At 46.7% G+C, this 18,517-nt stretch overlaps 4 protein-coding genes across 5 annotated transcripts in view; 2 read left to right on the forward strand and 2 right to left on the reverse strand.

Annotated features, from left to right (window-relative positions):
* The window catches only part of LOC116994948 (erythroblast NAD(P)(+)--arginine ADP-ribosyltransferase-like), a 268,873-nt gene that overhangs the window by 236,151 nt on the left and 14,205 nt on the right, over positions 1 to 18,517 (reverse strand). The gene's annotated exons all lie outside the window — the stretch shown is intronic.
* Positions 1 to 18,517, forward strand: part of LOC116999522 (NAD(P)(+)--arginine ADP-ribosyltransferase 2-like) — a 703,496-nt gene that overhangs the window by 1,478 nt on the left and 683,501 nt on the right. The window lies entirely within an intron of this gene.
* Positions 356 to 8,308, reverse strand: LOC116998949 (protein HGH1 homolog). The gene is made up of 6 exons (XM_033065216.2): positions 7,738 to 8,308; positions 7,558 to 7,658; positions 5,953 to 6,051; positions 4,252 to 4,343; positions 3,144 to 3,266; positions 356 to 561 (listed from the first exon to the last, which is right to left on the reverse strand). Exons 1-6 carry the CDS (start codon positions 8,280 to 8,282, stop codon positions 421 to 423), a joined length of 1,101 nt encoding a protein of 366 aa, XP_032921107.1. The 5' UTR covers positions 8,283 to 8,308; the 3' UTR covers positions 356 to 420.
* The window catches only part of LOC116994778 (erythroblast NAD(P)(+)--arginine ADP-ribosyltransferase-like), a 55,726-nt gene continuing 50,933 nt past the window's right edge, over positions 13,725 to 18,517 (forward strand). Inside the window, exons 1-3 of one of the 2 annotated variants that reach the window (XM_033056715.1) lie at positions 13,725 to 14,027; positions 14,625 to 15,399; positions 16,013 to 16,521. In XM_033056715.1, the coding sequence (XP_032912606.1) occupies positions 14,658 to 15,399; positions 16,013 to 16,098 (828 nt within the window). In that variant the 5' untranslated portion in view covers positions 13,725 to 14,027; positions 14,625 to 14,657 and the 3' untranslated portion in view covers positions 16,099 to 16,521. Of the gene's footprint in view, positions 14,028 to 14,464; positions 15,400 to 16,012; positions 16,522 to 18,517 lie in introns of those variants that run through there. The other variant, XM_033056723.2, reaches the window with a different exon arrangement.

Raw genomic sequence — 18,517 nt, forward strand, 5'->3', positions numbered from 1 at the left:
ATGGCTCCTTGGGGACATCCCATTGTCACCAAGATGGCTCCTTGGGGACATGGTACAGTCACTAAGATGGCTCCTTGGGGACATCAAATTGTCACCAAAATGGTTTCTTGGGGACATTCCAGTGTCACTGTGGTGGGATCTTGGGGACACCCAACTGTCCCCTAGATGGGTCCTCAAGGACATCCCACTGTCACCATGATGGCTTTTAGGGGACACTCCATTGCCACCACGATGGCTTTTCTGGGGACATCAAATTGTCACCAAGATGGGTCCTTGGGGACATCCCATTGTCACCATGGTGGGATTTTGGGGACACTCCATTGTCACCATGGTGGCACTTGGTGCCACCCCAGTGTCCCCAAGATGGCTCCTCGGGGACACTCCATTGTCACCATGGTGGCACTTGGTGCCACCGCGGTGTCACCTGGCGCTGGCCGTCCCCTGCTGTCCCTGTCCCTGTCCCTCCGCGTCCAGCCGCGCCAGGCGCCGCTCCAGCTCCTCGGGAATTGTCACCTCCAGGAGATTCTCCAGCCCCGCCTCGGGCTCGTCCCCGATCAGAACCTGCGCGATTCCCAAAAAATTAAAATATCCTGGAATTCCTGGGATGTCCATCATAAAAATTCCTGGGATCCTCATCCCAAAATTAATGGAATTCCTGTCCTGAAATTCCTGGCATCCCAAAATTCCAGGATCCCAAAATCTCTGAGATCCTCATCCCAAATTTCCCAGGATCTCCATCCCAAAATTCTCAGGATCCCAAAATCTCTGGGATCTCCATCCCAAATTTCCCAGGATCCCAAAATTCCAAGATCCCCAAATTCCTGAGATCTCCATCCTAAAATCCCCAGGATCCCAAAATCTCTGGGATCTCCATCCCAAAATCCCCAGGATCCCAAAATTCCAGGACTCCAAAATCTCTGGGATCCTCATCCCAAATTTCCCAGGATCTCCATCCCAAAATCCCCAGGATCCCCAAATCCCCAGGATCCCAAAATTCCAGGATCCCAAAATCTCTGGGATCTCCATCCCAAAATCCCCAGGATCCCAAAATTCCAGGACTCTAAAATCTCTGGGATCCTCATCCCAGATTTCCCAGGATCTCCATCCCAAAATCCCCAGGATCCCAAAATCTCTGGGATCTCCATCCCAAAATCCCCAGGATCCCAAAATTCCAGGATCCCAAAATCCCCAGGATCTCCACCCCAAAATTCCAGGATCCCAAAATCTCTGCGATCTCCATCCTAAATTTCCCAGGATCCCAAAATTCCAAGATCCCAAAATTCCTGAGATCCTCATCCCAAAATCCCCAGGATCCCAAAATCTCTGGGATCCTCATCCCAAAATCCCCAGGATCCCAAAATTCCAGGACTCTAAAATCTCTGGGATCCTCATCCCAGATTTCCCAGGATCTCCATCCCAAAATCCCCAGGATCCCCAAATCCCCAGGATCCCAAAATTCCAGGATCCCAAAATTCCAGGATCCCAAAATCTCTGGGATCCCCATCCCAAAATCCCCAGGATCTCCACCCCAAAATTCCAGGATCCCAAAATCTCTGGGATCTCCATCCCAAATTTCCTGGGATCCCCATCACAAAATTCCCAGGAACCACACCCTAAAATCCCTGGGATCCCAAAATTCCCAGGATCCCAAAATTCCATGATCCCAAAACTCCTGAGATCCCCATCCCAAATTCCCCAGGATCCTAATCCCAAAATCCCTGGAATCCCCATCCCAAAATTCCAGGTAACCCAAAATTCCAGGATCTCCATCCAGAAATACCTAAAAATCCCAAAATTCTCAAAAATCCCAAAATTTCCAAAATCCAAGCTCACCTGGATCACCAGGGGGCTCATCCCTGATCCCCTACTTGGGACATCCCCTAAAAAAACCCTGGGATCCCCACCCTAAAATTTCTGGGATCTCCATCCCAATAATTCCAAAAAAATCCCCCAAAAAATCCTAAAAAAATCCCAAAAAAATCCTAAAAAATTACCAAAAAAATCCCAAAAAATCCCCCAAAATTCCCCAAAAAATTCCCCAAAAATCCCAAAAAAATCCCCAAAAAAGTCTCCAAAAAATCCCCAAAAATCTCAAAAGAATTCCACCAAAACTCCCAAAAATATTCCAAAAATATCCCAAAAAATCCCCAAAAAACCCCCAAAATATCCAAAAAAATCCCAAAAAATTACCAAAAAACCCCAAAAATATAAAAAAAATCCCCAAAATATCCCCCAAAATTACAAAAACATCCCCAAAAATCCCAAAAATATCCCAAAACAATGCCCAAAAAAAAAAATCCCCAAAAATAAAAAAATCCCCAAAAATTACCAAAAAATCCCCAAAATCTCAAAAAAAAAAAAAATTCCCCCAAAATCCCAAAAATATCCCCAAAAAATCCCTAAAAATTACCAAAACATCCCAAAAAAATCCTAAAAACATCCCCAAAAATTCCACAAAAATCTCAAAAAAATCCCAAAATATATCCCAAAAATTACCAAAAAAATCCCCAAAAAATCCTAAAAATATCCCAAAAATCCCCCCAAAATTCTCCAAAAATTCCCAAAAAATCCCCCAAATATCCCAAAAAATCCAAAAAAAATCCCCCAAAAATCACAAAATATCCCCCCAAAAGTTCCCAAAATATCCCCCTAAAATCCCCAAAAATCCACCAAAATTCCCCAAAAAAACAGAAGAAAAATCCCAAAAAAATTCCCAAAAAATCCCAAAAAACCCAGAAATCCCAAAACCCCAAATTTCCCCAAATTTCCCAAAAAATCCCCCCAAAATGCCCCAAAAATTACCAAAAAATCTCAAAAAAACTCCCAAAATCCCCCAAAACTCCCCAAAAATTACCAAAAAATTCCAAAAAAAATCCCAAAAATATCCCAAAACAACACCCAAAAAATCCCCCCAAAAATCCCCAATAAATCCTAAAAAATCCCCAAAAAATCCTCAAATATCCCCAAAAAATCCCCCAAAATCCCAAAAATATCCCCAAAAAATCCCCAAAAAATTACCAAAAAATCCCCAAAAAATACCAAAAAATTACCAAAAAATCCCCCCAAAATTACAAAAAAATCCCAAAAAAATCCCAAAAAATCCCCCCAAAAATCCCAAAAAATCCCCCAAATTCCCCTCTCACCTGGATCACCTTCTCACAGGTGTTCAGCACCTGGGGCTCCTGTTCCCAGCTGTGCAGCTCCCTCAGCACCACGTAACATCCTTGGGATCTCATCTGGAGTCTCCCTCCCTTGGTGGCTGTCAACTTTTTTAGGGAAAAAAACAGAAAATTTGGGAATTTTGGGGTTGTTGGAACCCAAAATTCCTCAGGGAATCCCAAAAATTCTTTAAGGAACCTCAAAATTCCTCACAGCAGCCCCAAAATTCCTTCCTGAACCCCAAATTTCCCTCCCTGAATCCCTCAAGGTCTCCTCAAATTCCAAAATTCCATCCTGAACCCCAAAATTCCTTCAGGATTTCCATCCAAGACTTCATCAAATTCCCAAAAATCCTCCCAAAAACTCCAAAAATCCTCCCTGAACCCCCAAAATTCCTCCCTGGAACCCCAAAATGACTTCCAAAATCCTTCCAGACCTCCTGAAATCCCCAAAATTTTCTCACAGAAACCCCAAAATTCCTCCTGGAACCCCCAAAATTCCATCCAGAATCCCTCTAGACCTCCTCAAATCCCCAAAATTTTCTCTTCAGCCCCTCCAGACCTCATCAAATTCCCAAAATTCCTCCCTGAAACCCCAAATTTCACCTGGAACCCCAAAATTCCTCCCTGGAAACCATAAAATTCCTCCCAAAAACCCCAAAATTCTTCCTGGAATCCCCAAAATTCCATCCAGAATCCCTCTAGACCCTCTCAAATCCCCAAAATTTTCTACTGAACCCCTCCAGACCTCATCCAATTCCCAAAATTCCTCCCTGAAACCCCAAAATTTTCTCACAGAAACCCCAAAATTCCTCCTGAAATCCCCAAAATTCCATCCAGAATCCCTCCAGACCTCATCCAATCCCCAAAATTCCTCCCTGAAAGCCCAAAATTTCACCTGGAACCCTAAGATCCCTCCCTGAAACCCCAAAATTCCTTCCAGAATCCCTCCAGACCTCCTCAAAACCCCAGAATTCCTTCCTGGAAACCCCAAAATTCCTCCCCAAAACCCCAAAATTCCCTCCAGACCTCTTCAAATCCCCAAAATTCTTTCCTGAACCCCAAAATTCCCCAAAATTCCCAAATTCCCCACCAGCAGCAGCGTTTCCAGCAGCATTTTCCTGATCTCAGGCTCCTCTTCCCTCTGGTGCTCTGGGGGGAGGTACTGCAGATCCACGGGAAGTTCTGGAATGGGGGAAAAAAAAATCAGGAAATCCCCAAAAATCCCAAAGTTTTCATCCCAAAATTCCTGGGATCCCCATCCCAAAATCCCCAGGATCCTAAAAATCCCCAGGGTCCTCATCACAAAATTCCTGAAATCCCAGGATTCCCACCCCAAAATTCCCAGGATCTTAAAATTCCTGGGATCCCAAAATTCTGGAATCCCCATCCCAAAACTCCTGAAATTCCCAGGATCCCAAAATTCTGGAATCCAAAATTCTGGGATCTCTATCCCACAATTTTTTGGGATTCCCATCCCAAAATTCCAGGATCCCCATCCCAAAATTCCCAAAATTTTTGGGATCCCAATCCCAAAATCCCTGAGATCCTCATCCCAAAACCCCCAAGATCCCCATCCCAAAATTCCAGGATCCCAAAATTCCAGGATCCCCATCCCAAAATTCCCAAAATTCCCACCCCAAAATCCCCAGGATCCCCATCCCAAAATTCCCCAAAATCTCAAAATCTCTGGAATTCCCATGATCCCAAAATCCCCGTGATCCCAAAATTCTGGAATCCCCATCCCAGAATCCCCTGGATCCAAAAATCCCCGGAATCCTCACCCCAAAATTCCCAGGATCCCCATCCCAAAAATCCCAGGATTCTCTGGATCCCCATCCCAAAATCCCTGGGATCCTAAAATCCCCAGGATCCTCATCTGGAAATTCCTGGGATTTCCACCTCAAAATTTTTGGGATCCCCATCCCGAAATCTCCAGGATCCCAAAATCCCTGGGATCTCAAATTCCTCAGGATCCCCACCCCAAAATCCTCAGGATCCCCATCCCAGAACATTCCCAAAATCCCAAACATTTTCAGGATCCCCAGTTCCTCACACTCCATCCCGTGCTCCGGGAGGTCCTCGGGATCCCAAAATTCCTGGGACCCCCATCCCAAAATTCCCAGGATCCCAAAATTCCGGGATCCCCATCCCAAAATTCCAGAATCCCAAAATTCCAGGATCTCCATCCCAAAATTCCCAAATTTTTTTGGGATCCAAATCCCAAAATCCCCGAGATCCTCATCCCAAAATTCCCAAAAATCCCCATCCCAAAATTCCTGAAATTCCAAAATTCTGGGATCCCCATCCCAAAATTCCCAGGATTTCCATCCCAAAATCCACAGGATCCCCATCCCAAAATCCACAGGATCCTCATCCCAAAATTCCCAGGATTCTCTGGATCCCCATCCCAAAATCCACAGGATCCTTATCTTGCAATTCCTGGGATTCCCACCCCAAAATTTTTGGGATCCCTATCCCGAAATCTCCAGGACCCCCATCCCAAAATCCCTGGAATCCCCATCCCAAAATTCCCAGGATCCCAAAATCGCTGGGATCTCAAATTCCTCAGGATCCCAAATCCCCAGGATCCCAAAAATCCCTGGCATCCCCATCCCAAAATCCCCAAAATCCCCAGGATCCCCATCCCAAACTCCCCAGAATTTTTGGGATCCCCATCCCAAGATCTCCAGGATCTCCACCCCAACATCCCAGCACCTCCATCCCGAAATCCCCACCCCCAGAACATTCCCAAACAATTCCCAAAATTCCCCAAAATCCCCAAATTCCTCACGCTCGGTGTCGCTCTCCGGGATCTCCTCGCTCCCGGCCAGGGGCAGCAGCAGCGCCGGCAGCGCCTCCACCTCGGGGCCCAGCAGCCACTCGTGATGCTCTGGGGGGAAATTTGGGAAAAAATTTGGGAATTCTGGCGAAATTTGGGAATTCCAGCCTGGTTCTCCCTCGCTGGGATCAACTGGGAAGAGCCCGGTTGGATTTTGTAGATGGAAAAAGAATTCGGGGACTGTTGGGGATTCGAAAATCTGGGAATTCCTGGAGTTTCTGTGAAAATCCCAAATTCAAAACCGTGCTGAATTTCAGGAATTCCAAAGCTTTTCAAAACTCTTGGAATTCTGGGAATTTTCAGGAAAATTCCAGCTCCAAACCTTCTCAAATTTTGGGAATTCCTAGGAAAATTCCAGCTCCAAACCTTCTCAAATTTTGGGAATTCCCAGGAAAATTCCAGCTCCAAACCTTCTCAAATTTTGGGAATTCCCAGGAAAATTCCAGCTCCAAACCCTTCTCAAATTTTGGGAATTCCCAGGAAAATTCCAGCTCCAAACCCTTCCCAAATTTTGGGAATTCTGAGAATTCCCGGGAAAACCCAGCTCCAAATCCTTCTCAAATTCCAGGAATTCCAAACCTTTCCCAAACTCTGGGAATTCCAGGAAAACCCAGCTCCAAACCCTTCCCAAATTTTGGGAATTCCAAACCCTTCCCAAATTTTGGGAATTCTGGGAATTTCCAGGAAAATTCCCAGCTCCAAATCCTTCCCAAATTTTTGGAATTTCCAGAATTCCTGGGAAAATTCCAGCTCCAAACCCTTCCCATATTCCAGGAATTCCAAAGCTTTTCCAAACTCTGAGAATTCCAGGAATTCCCAGAGTTTGGGCAGGGTTTGGAGCTGAGATTTTCAGAAGAATTCCAGGATTTCACCCAAGATTCCTGATCAGAATTCCAGGAATTCCCAGAGTTTGGGGAAGGTTTCGAGCTGAGCTTTTTCTGGGAATTACAGGAATTTTCCAGGGATCTCAGCCCAGGATTCCAGGATTTCACCCAGATTTTTGCAGCCCAGAATTCCAGGATTTTTCTGGAGATTCCAACCCAGAATTCCAGGAAATTTCTCCCAGAATTCCAGCTCAGAATTCCAGGATTTCTCCTAGGATTCCAGGAATTCCTGGAGTTGGGGAGAAGTTTGGAGCTGCGATTTTCCTGGGAATTCCTGGAATTCTCAGAATTTGGGAAAGGTTTGTAATTCCCAAAATTTGGGAAAGGTTGGGCGTTGGACTTTCTTGGGAATTCCAAGAAATTCCCAGAGTTTGGGAATGGTGTGGAGCCGGAATTTTCCCAAGAATTCTGGGAATTCCCAGAGCTTGGTAACGATTTAGAGTTGGATATTCTGGAAATTCCAGGAGTTTGGGAAGTGTCTGGAGCTGGGATTTTTTTCCCAGAAATTCCATGAATTCCCAGAGTTTGGGAAAGGTTTGGAATTCCCGGAATTTGAGAAAGCTTTGGAGCCGCAATTTTTCCAGGAATTCTCCGGGAAATTCTCCAGCTCCCTCCACCCCTCTCCCCCACTCATCCCCAAATTCCCAAATCCCCAAATTCCCGGCATTTTTACCGTGCTCGAAGCAGCAATTCCTGAGCGCTCCCACCACTCCCCTCCTCAGCTCGGCCGAGCCCGGGTACCGCACCAGCGCCAGCATCCTCCGCACCACCATCCTGCCGAAACAACACCAAATAAAAACCACAAACCCCTTTTTCCCCCAAAACTCCAGTTTCACCCCCATCTCCCCCTCACCCGGAGCGCTCCAGCAGGGCCCGGCGGCCCTCGGGGGCCTGGCTGAGGTTGCAGAGCAGCGCCCCGAGCTCCGCCGGGGGCCGGGCCGCGCTCAGCGCCCGCAGCAGCGGCTCCGCTCCGGGGCCCAGCGCCCGCACCGCCCGCGGCGCCGCGCCCGCGTCGCGGCTCAGGTTCGCCAGCACGCCGCAAACCCCTCCGGAGCTCGGTAAAAGAGGGAGGAGCGAAGGGAGAGCGGCGAGGAGCGGCTCCAGCGCGGCGGGCTCGGAGCTGGCGTTCACCAGCGCGGCCAGGGCGGTGTGGGCGCCACGCGAGGCCGAGGAGGCCATGGCGGCCAAGGCCGATAAGGCCGATAAGGCCGCGGGGTGTGCGGCCAGCAGCGCCCGGCCTGAAGCGCTGCCGGACAGGGACAGAGCGGCCTCGGCTGCTTCGGGAGCGGCGGGGGAGGAAGGGGAGAGCAGCGCCGTGAGTTCTGACAGCGCCGTGACAGCCGCGGCATCGTTGTTCGTCTCCTCCATAGTCGCCGCCATTTTCGTCTCCGCCGCCATGGTGGTGTTGCTTGGCAACGGAGAGATTGGCGGGTGGAACAGCCAATCAGAGCCGCGGAAACAAGGGGGGGGGAGGTAACAGCCAATGGGATGCGGGGGTGTGCCGGAATGGGTGGAACAAAGGGAAAAAAGGTGTGATGGGAAGGGACGGTTGTACGGAAAAGCTCCGTAAAGGGGCTATCACGTGCGGGTCCAATTAGGCCACGGTGCCACTCAGGCCATGAAAACACAAATGGAGCCGATGTCACCCAGGTCGTTGCCGCTCTCGGGGGCTCGGCCGCCACCGGGACCAGCACCGCCATCAGCTCCGGCTCTGCCGCCTCCTCCTGTGCAGCTACGGGGGAGAAACAACATGGCGGCATCGCCCGGCAACCACCGTGATGGACAGCCTGAACAGCCAATCAGCGTCGCGAAACACGGGGCGGTTACAGAACTAAACCAATGGGATGCGGCCGTCGTGCCGGAACGGGAGGGGCCTTGGGAGAAAGGGACTGTGGGAAGGAGGCCTGTACGGAAAGGAGTGATGCGGTCCTGGTGTGGCCAGAAACTCAAAACTCCCCATGAGGCCTCTCTGAAACCAGGCCTAGATCACTTAGGTCACGTCTAAGTTCCTGAAACCAGCCTAAATTCCCAAAACCAGGCCTAAATCCCTTACCTAAGCTTGAAATCTCTTACTTCAGTCTTAAATTACTGAAACCAGGCCTTGATCCTTTAACTCAGCTTGAAATCCTAGGTCAGGTCTAAATTCCCAAAACCAGGTCTAAATCCCTGAAACCAGGCCTAGATTCCTTAACGCAGCTTGAAATCCCTCAGTTCAGGCCTAACATCTCAAAAACAGATCTAAATTCCTTAACTCAGCTTGAAATCCCTTAGTTTAGGCCTAAATACCTGAAACCAGGCCTAGATCAGTTAACTCAGTTTTGAGAGGAATTTTGGAGTTGTCTTTATAAAAGACCAGCACTGAGCAATAAAAGAAACAATGGGATTGATTGCACTGATTGATGAATGGGAAAATATATTTGCCTTTACAAACAAACTGTAGGTATGCTGAGAAGTGAAATTGGGTATTGAGAGATGAAAGAAGCAATGGGGAAAAACTATGAATTAAATAAGAATTAAAAATGAAAAGGAATGGTTGTACACTGGCCTCTCCCTTTATTAGAATAAATCAAAAGGACTCCTCTGTCTCCTTTTTGGACATAAACCTCTGGAGTTTGTGGATTAATTTTCCTGACAGTTCTGGGATGGGAGTGTGATAATTGATAAAAAATTCGTGTTAATCATGAAAGTATTGGGATTTATATAAACCGAAATACAAAGGTCTGAAGTGAAGCATGGACCCTGGATGGAGGAAAATCTGTTTTAAATCCCCTGTTAGGAATATTATGTTTCTAAATAATTTGTATCCACTGCCAGCTTGTAAAATCAGACTTTCCAATTGATTGATTTTATAAAATCAGAATTCCTGCTTTTGTTTGATCAATGACTGCTTTTGTGATAATTGATAAAAGATTTGTGTTAATCATAAAAGTTTTGAGGTTTGTATAAACCAGAATACTGAGATCTGAAATTATATTGGATAGAGGAAAAATGTGATTAAAGTTTGTATAAACCAGAATGCTGAGGTCTGAAGTGACACTTGATGGAAGAAAAATGTGATTAAATAATTTTGTTTTAAATCCCCTTGTGTGGTAATTGATAAAAGATTCGTGTTAATCATAAAAGTTTTGAGGTTTGTATAAACCAGAATACAAAGGTCTGAAGTGACACTGGATAGAGGAAAAATGTGATTAAATCATTCTGTTTTAAATCCCCTGTTAGCAATATTATGTTTATAAATAATTTGTATCCACTACCAGTTTGTAAAATCAGACTTTCCAACTGATTGATTTTGTAAAATCAGAATTTCTGCCTTTGTTTTATCAATGCCTGCCTAAACCCAGAACTTCTGATTTCTGGCACTTTTATCCACCAAGACCAGATAATTATCGATGGGACCGACTCCCAGAGATTTTATACAGATGTTTATATAATAATAAATAAATAATTAGTAGTAGTATTTATTTTTTATTGTTCTGTTATTCTAATATTCTATTATTCTATTATCCTATTATTCTAATACTATTATTCTAATATTCTAATCCTATTATTCTAATACTAATATTATAATATTAAAAATATAAAAAATAATATAAAAAATCTCCCAGAGATTTTATGCAGATGTTTATATAATAATGAATAAATGAATGAATAAATAAATAAATAAAATTATTATTTATTATTCTATTATTCCACAATTCTATTATAATATTATTCTATTATAATATTATTTTTCCTCCATCCGGTGTCACTTCAAACCTCAGCATTCTGGTTTATACAAACCTCAATACTTTTATAATCAACACAAATTTTTTATCTATTATTTGTATTATTATTCAGTATTTCTATTGTTATTTAGCATTTCTATTATTATTTCTATTATTATTCAGTATTTCTATTATTATTTCTATTATTTAGCATTTCTATTATTATTTCTATTATTATTTAGCATTTCTATTACTGTTTCTATTATTATTTAGTATTTCTATTATTGTTTCCATTATCATTCAGTATTTCTATTATTATTTAGTATTTCTATTATTATTTAGTATTTCTATTATTATTTCTATTCTTATTGAGTATTTCTATTATTATTTCTATTATTATTTAGCATTTCTATTATTATTCCTATTTTTTTGTATTTCTATTTCTAGTTATATTATTATATAGTATTTCTATTCTTATTGAGTATTTCTATTATTATTTCTATTCTTATTTAGTGTTTCTATTGTTATTTAGTATTTATATTATTATTTCTATTATTATTTAGTATTTCTATCATTATTTCTATTAATATTTTGTGTTTCTATTGTTATTTTATATTTATATTATTATTTCTATAATTTAGTATTTCTATTATTATTTAGTATTTCTATTATTATTTGTATTATAATTTAGTATTTCTATAAATATTTTTATTATTATTCAGTAATTCTATTATTATTTCTACTATTATTCATTATTTCTATTATTATTTAGTATTTCTATTATTATTTCTATTATTATTTAGCATTTCTATTAATATTTTTTTACTATTCATTATTTCCATTATTATTTAATATTTCTATTATTATTTAGTATTTCTATTCTTATTTCTATTATTATTTAGTATTTCTACTACTATTTAGTATTTATATTATTATTTTTATTTTTATTTAGCATTTCTATCATTATTTAGTATTTCTATTATTATTTCTATTATTATTTAGTACTTATATTATTAGGGGGAGGAAGAGGACGAGAAGAGGAAGAAATCCCAAAAAAATCAATTTTAAGCTCTTAGTCCAGGGGGTCATGTTGGTAGGGTGCTGTTTTGGTCATGGCAACGAAATCAAGGCAGCTCAGGATGATAAATTAGTGTTCTTTGCAGTTTTCCCAACCTGGAGACACCATTCCCAGCTCCAGATGTCATTTGGGCTCATTGTTTTACGGGGTTTTAACTCCAAAATGTGTCCCAGTGTCCTTTGCACTCCTTCATTTGCATACGGATCAATGACGTCACCCTCCTCACCGGTGCCATTTCAGGGGAGCAGCAGCGGCACCACCCGATGGAAGGGAAGGGCACAGAGGTGAGACAATTAATTTAACATTAACAATTAACATTAATTAGGAATCAGAACAGGGTAAAACTTGGAATTTAACATTAACAATTAACATAAAAAATGGAAATTAGGAACTTGTTCCTAACAGAACCATTCCTGAGCCCCGGGGCCAGGCAGTGCCACCAGCTCGTGTTGTCACCTGCTGGTGGCACCCAGAACTGCGCATGCACAGTGTCACCAGCTCGTGTTGTCACCTGCTGGTGGCACCCGGAACTGCGCATGTGCAATGCCACCAACTCGTGTTGTCACCTGCTGGTGGCACCCGGAACTGCGCATGCTCAGTGCCACCAACTCGTGTTGCCACCTGCTGGTGACACCCGGAACGGCAGCTGATTTTCCGCTCTCGCTGCTGCCCTCCAGTGGGCAATTCCTGAACTACAACTCCCAAAATCCCAAATTCCCAGGATGGGTCGGTGTTGGAGTCAGACAGAAATCAGCATCCAGGGATTGAATTAAAGTCTTTGGATGCATTGAAATGTGTTAAACCACTCACACATAAGGTAGAGGGGCAATTTTAAGTTTTAGAATGAGCTTTAAGTGCTTTCAGTGAGTAAAAGGTCTCAGATGCCAAGGTAGAAGTGCAAGTTCAAGTGAAGGTTGAAAAACATTCGAGTGTTTTCAATGGAGGCTCCAGGAAAAATAGTTTTAGACACAACAGATCTCTAGTAAAAATATTGCTTACATTTTTCATATAGATCAAGAGAGTTAATATGTAAAGTTTATTCCTGACCTGGTGCGTTAAGAAACTGGAATTCTAATAGGTTAAAAAGTGTTGGTCCAAGTTTGTGTCTTAGCTTGTTGGGAAAATTCTATATAAGAACTGGTGCTTTTTACCACTGGTTTTTTTGTCTTTTGCCTTTTGCCATTTGCTTTTTACCATTTTCTTTTTGCCATTTGCTTTTTGCTTTGCTTTGCTCTGTCACTGCCGTCATCAACACCCAAGAAGGAGACAGGAGCTGCCACAGCAACATCAACTTCAGGGGATCTTGACAGGCCAACTTCCAATTTTATTTAGGGTTTTATACCAAAACTTAGCATGGAGTTTAATATCTGTGACTTTGCTCTTGAGACTGATGTGTCTTTGTAATAATCAGCCTTTTATCAACTATTCTAAGATTACTCATTTAAAATAACCCAACAAAGTTTGTGCCTAAGAGAACTGGGGGTCTAACCTCACACCTGATAAAGGAATTTCACCCCCAGAAGTGAAACCTGGATAGAGCTGGGTGGATTTAAAATTAAAATAAATTAAATTAATTGAAAATAAAGAGAGTGATAACTCTCGATAACCAGACACACCCCGACTGAGGCTGCAGCTGGTGAAGGAGAGAAGCACCAGCCAAGCTCTGGGCAGTCCATGGGATGGGGACAGGTCATCCCCAGGAATGTCACCTTGTAGGGGACCCCATTTGGTGTCTGGGGTGTGGCAGCAACCCAGTGAGCAGTGGGGAGTGGGACTGGGGGCAGTGGGACGATGTGGGACCATGGGATTGGGGTCCTGGGGGTGAGAAATAAGAGAGAGAACAGAAAGTTCCAGTTCCCCTGAAGGTGCTGGATATGGCTGCAAGATGAAACAATAGCAGAAAAATATAAAATTATATAAAAGTGGGGGCACAGCAGGCAAAGCTTCCTGGAGCCGGTGGAAAAACAAATTAACGGAAGCTGCTGTGAAGGGTTTTGCCAAAATCTGTAACACAGAAGCGGCAGTGCTGCCCAAAAGAGAAACTGAAAGGCGAGGTGAGGCAGGATATTGGGGCACTGAGAGGAAACCACACCCTGGAATCTCATTATGTGACACCCCAGGGGAATAAAGTTCTGTCTTAAAACAACCAGACCCATGCAAAATATTTACAGGGGAACCCTGGTTCTGTGTCTGCTAAACATCCTGTTTAATAAATATGTATTATTAGGGTGGATAAATACCCTGGATGAGCCCCCCTGAGCTGCAGGAGCAGGAGAGATCCGCTGTGAGTCCGAGCTGATCAAGAATTCCGGCTCTCTGGTACTTCCAGCTGTACCAGGGAGTTCACTCGGGCTGATTTCGGTATCAGGGGCTGGGAGGGTTACTGGGGACACTTGGGGGGACAGGGGACTGTGGGATTGGGATCTGGGGGGGCAGTGGGGTTGTGATGGGACTGGCATTGGGGTCATGGGGTGCTCTGGGGGAAAGTGAGGGGGGACACGGGATGGTGGGAGTGGGATTGGGGTCATGGGGGGCTGGGACACACTGTGGGGGTAGGGGGTGATGCCCGGATTTGGGTTGAGGTTCTGTGGTGACACCAAAGAAATTGGGGACTGGGTGTGGGATTGGGGTGTGGGGACAGGCTGAGGGGAACACTGAGGGGCTCAGGGAGTGACCCCAGGATTTGGGCTGGGGTCCTGGTGGGGCTGAGGGGAATTGTAATCATGGGAGTGGGGTTGGGATTCTGGGGGGGTTGTGGTACTGTGGTATTCGGGTCCATGGAGGGCGTTGGGAAGGCAAAAGTGACCCCAGGATTTGGGATGAGGGACCCCAGACATGTGCAGGGGTGTGCTGACCAGGAGAACCTCCCTTCCCCCTTGGATGACCGCACTGCCCTCCCCAGTCCCTTACTGAGAAATCCTCCCAGTGTCACCTCAGTGTCCCCTCTGTGTCCCCCAGTGTCCACACTGCTCCCTGTGGCCTCTCCCCTCCATGACCCTCCTGGTTCTCACCCTGGCACTGCTGGCAATGACCATGACCACCGAGGGTATAGCAACAAAGCCCCTGGACATGACCCCGGACTCCTTCGATGACCAGTACCAGGGCTGTGGCCCTGCCATGGAGGAGGCATTGCCGGGCCTGAAGCGCTCCGAGTTGCAGATGAATCCTCTGTTCGCCAAGGTCTGGCTAAAGGCTGTGGCAGAGTGGATGATAGCGGGGTCCCCTGTGTCCCCTCTGTCGTCCCCAGAGCAGGCCATCGCCATCATGGCCTCTGGGTCGCCTCATCTGCACGACTATTTCAATGTGAACGTGAGCGTTGTCGGGCGCTCCCCCCAGGAATTCCGGGACAATTTCCACTTCAAAGCGCTGCATTTCCTGCTGTCCAAAGCCGTGGCCACACTGAGGGCTGCTCAGGGGCAGAAATGTCAGAGTGTGTTCCATCTGGCAGACTACAAGTTCTATGCAAATCCTGGTGACATCATTCGGTTCGATCAATTTACACAGTCGTGGGGCGCCATTGGTGACAGTGAGTCAGCCGCCACGGTGTTCAAGGTGCAGACGTGTCATGGCGCGGACATCAGCACATTCTCTGGAGCTCCCAACCGTCTTACAGTGCTGATCCCACCCTATGAGAAGTTCAAGGTCACCAACATCAATGATCATATGGGGAAGGTGGAGATAAGCCTTGAATCCGTCGGGACCTACAGCAAACACAACTGCGAGTGGCTGGGAGGTGGGGACAGCACTGGGGCCATGGGGACACCACCTGGGGCCTTGGGGACAACCTGGGGCCTTGGGGACACCCATGATGAAGCACTGGGGACAATGACACTGACTGGGGATGGGGGACAGGGACGGGGGCACCCGTGGTGTGTGTGGGGACAAGGACACCCTGCACTGGGGACACCAAGTCTGGGTACAGGGCACAGGAAAGGGGACCCGCACATCTGGAAGGGGACAGGGACAGGGACAAGGGCAGGGAGTCTGTTGCTCCTCTCCACAGACAGTGCTGAGGGGACAGACCCTGTGTGCTGGAAGTGGGTGGGCTGGGAAGCCCCGTGTCACCCCCCATGTCACCCCTTGAACCCCTGCCACCCCCTGTCAACCCCATGGCATCCCCAGAACCCCTGTCATCCGCCATGTATCCTTCTGTCACCCTGACCCTCTGTCACCCCTAAGCCCACCATGACCCCCTGACATCCCTGGGCCCTGGCACCCCCACATGGACCCCCCGTACCCTGTCACCTCATGGCCCCCATCTCTCCTGTCACCCCCAGCCCCCATTACAGACGTCCCCAACCCCACACTCCCCCATGGTCCCCCTGACCTCCCTCTTTGTCCCCCAGGTGGGATCGTCCCCAGGGCTCCCTGCCACCTCACAGGACTCCTCCTGGCCACCACAGCCCTGGCAGTGGCCACCGGGATCCTCTGAGCCACGACGCCACCAAGGTCACTGTGGTCACTCTGGTCACTTTGGCAACCATGACCACCGTGACCACCTGAGGGCAGCGGTAAAGAAGAGACGGGGTCTCCATGCTGTGCTTGCGTTAGACCATGAAGCCATTTATTGACACACAAAGCAGAGTTTATACACTTTTTCAGCCATTGCTAAAAACAGCGCACCAATAACATTCCTGTAACCAGGCTCCCTTGCTCACTCGTAACTAAATAACATTGCTCAATCTCTGCCTCGCTTTAAGCTAACCAGGTACACGCAGTAATTCCTGGGATTCCCCACAAAGCTGCACACTCAGCACCTCGGACAGAGCACTTTCTCATCTCTTACATTCCTTCTTCAAAACCCCCTTACTCTTGCCAAGGCTTGTGGCTACTTTGGCCAACACATCCTTGCCGGTTGTGATGAGCTGGGCAGTGCTCGCAGTTCTGCTCTCTGGTTGTATTCCCACATCTCCCCCTTTCTGTTCCGCCAATAGGATTCTCTTTGTTGATTTATCAATCAGTCTCTAAATGTATCACAAGATAAAAGGAAAACATATTGCTAGAAGCAGTTACAAAGCTGAAATATCAAATCCTGATTTCACTAAATGCTTAATCCAGCCAGCGAGTCCCCATCCTCCGAGTGTGTGTCCAAACCAGTTTTTGTTGCTGTATGTGATACCGAGCGGTGATGATCACAGTAACACGGCACTCTCTTACAGGAGCAATAAAGATCATTTATTAAAGGAAATCATGGATTTAAATAGTGTACACTAATTTCATGACCATAAGGCGTACCCTTTTTGACTAAAATTTTCCCCCAAACCTGGAAGTGTGCCTTATAGTCCAGTGCGCCTTATATGATGGAAAAAGTTTGGAAATTTGCCTACCTTGAAGCGAGAGCTGTGAGCTGCGGGGGGAACCAGCAGGACCATGGCTGCCAGGTGACGGCGGGCTGAGTGGCGGCGGGCACGCCCCGGCTCCGGAGAGGCGGCACAGAGCAGTGGTGGGTGTGTCCCAGCCCCACTGGGTACAGGCGGGCCTGGGGGCCGGCGACACCCCTCCTGTCGGGTACAGGCGGGCCCCCAGAGCACAATTAGCTCTCCCCCTCCTTCACCCAACCCACCCCTGGTCTCCCTGTGTCCTCCCTACCCCTCCTTTTGTCATTAAGCATCGTCCTAGGGGTGCAGCTAACGAGTTTCTTAACATTACATTGGGGAAAATACCAGAAATAAAGGAAGAGGACAACCCAACCCCCAACAGGCCCTCCCATGGCATCCCCTTCACCCTGACCTCCGTCACTGCTCACTCCCACCATGACCCTCTCACCTCGCCAGCCCCTACACCCCCTGATCCCCTGTCACCCCATGTCACCTGTCACCCATGACCCCCATCTCTCCTGTCACCCCTAGCCCCTGTTATGGTCATCCCCGGCCCCCTCACTCCCCTGTGGTCCCCCTGACCCCCCTCTTTATCCCCCAGGTGGGAGCGTCCCCAGGGCCCCATTTCACATTGGAGGACTCCTCCTGGCCACCACAATTCTGGCAGTGGCCACCGGGATCCTCTGATCCATGAAGTCACCAAGGTCACCAGGGTCACTGTGGCCACCACGATCACCGAGACCACCAGGACCCCCAGAGAAACAAGATTATCAAGGTTAACAAGGCCACCACTGCCACTTTGGCCACCTTGGTCACCATGGCCTCCATGAGGTCACTGTGGCCAGCACAGGCACTGTGACCACCATGGTCACTGTAAGTACCAAGGCCACTGTGACCACCATGGTCACCAAACTCCCTGCGTCACAAGGCTACCACAGCCACTGTGGCCACTGTGGTCACCAAGGCCATTGTGCAGAATAATTATATAAAATAAATACGTTGAAAGTATTGCATAATATCAATTCTCTTAAATAATTGTTTCAAAAAAATTGTGTCCAAACGATTCCCTAAATTAATGGTATCAAAGGAAAACTTTGGGGGGTCTATTCTGCCCAGTGCTGTGTCCAGTTCTTTCCAGTGCCGTGTCCAGCTCTGTCCAGTGCCGTGTCCAGTTCTGGGCTGCTCTGGACCCAATCCTGTGTTCAGGATGACGCTGCCTGAGCTGGGAGGTTGGACCAGGTGCCCCCTCTGTGTCATCCCATCCTGACTCATTCTGGGATTTTGGGATTCTGGGAGTTGTGGATTGGGAATTGCCCACCGGAGGGCAGCAGTGAGAGTGGGAAATCAGCTGCAGTTCCGGGTGCCACCAGCAGGCGGCAGCACGAGCCCGGCCCCGGGGCTCGGGAATGGTTTGGGATGGAGCGACCTTAAAGCGCGTCCTGGGCCCGCCCTGCCAGGCCAGGGACATCTTCCCCTGGGCCAGGCTGCTCCAGGGCCCGCCCAACCTGGCCTGGGACACGACCAGGGATGGGG

The sequence above is a fragment of the Catharus ustulatus genome, chromosome 1 (assembly GCF_009819885.2).
Source record: "Catharus ustulatus isolate bCatUst1 chromosome 1, bCatUst1.pri.v2, whole genome shotgun sequence".
Lineage (NCBI taxonomy): Eukaryota > Metazoa > Chordata > Aves > Passeriformes > Turdidae > Catharus > Catharus ustulatus.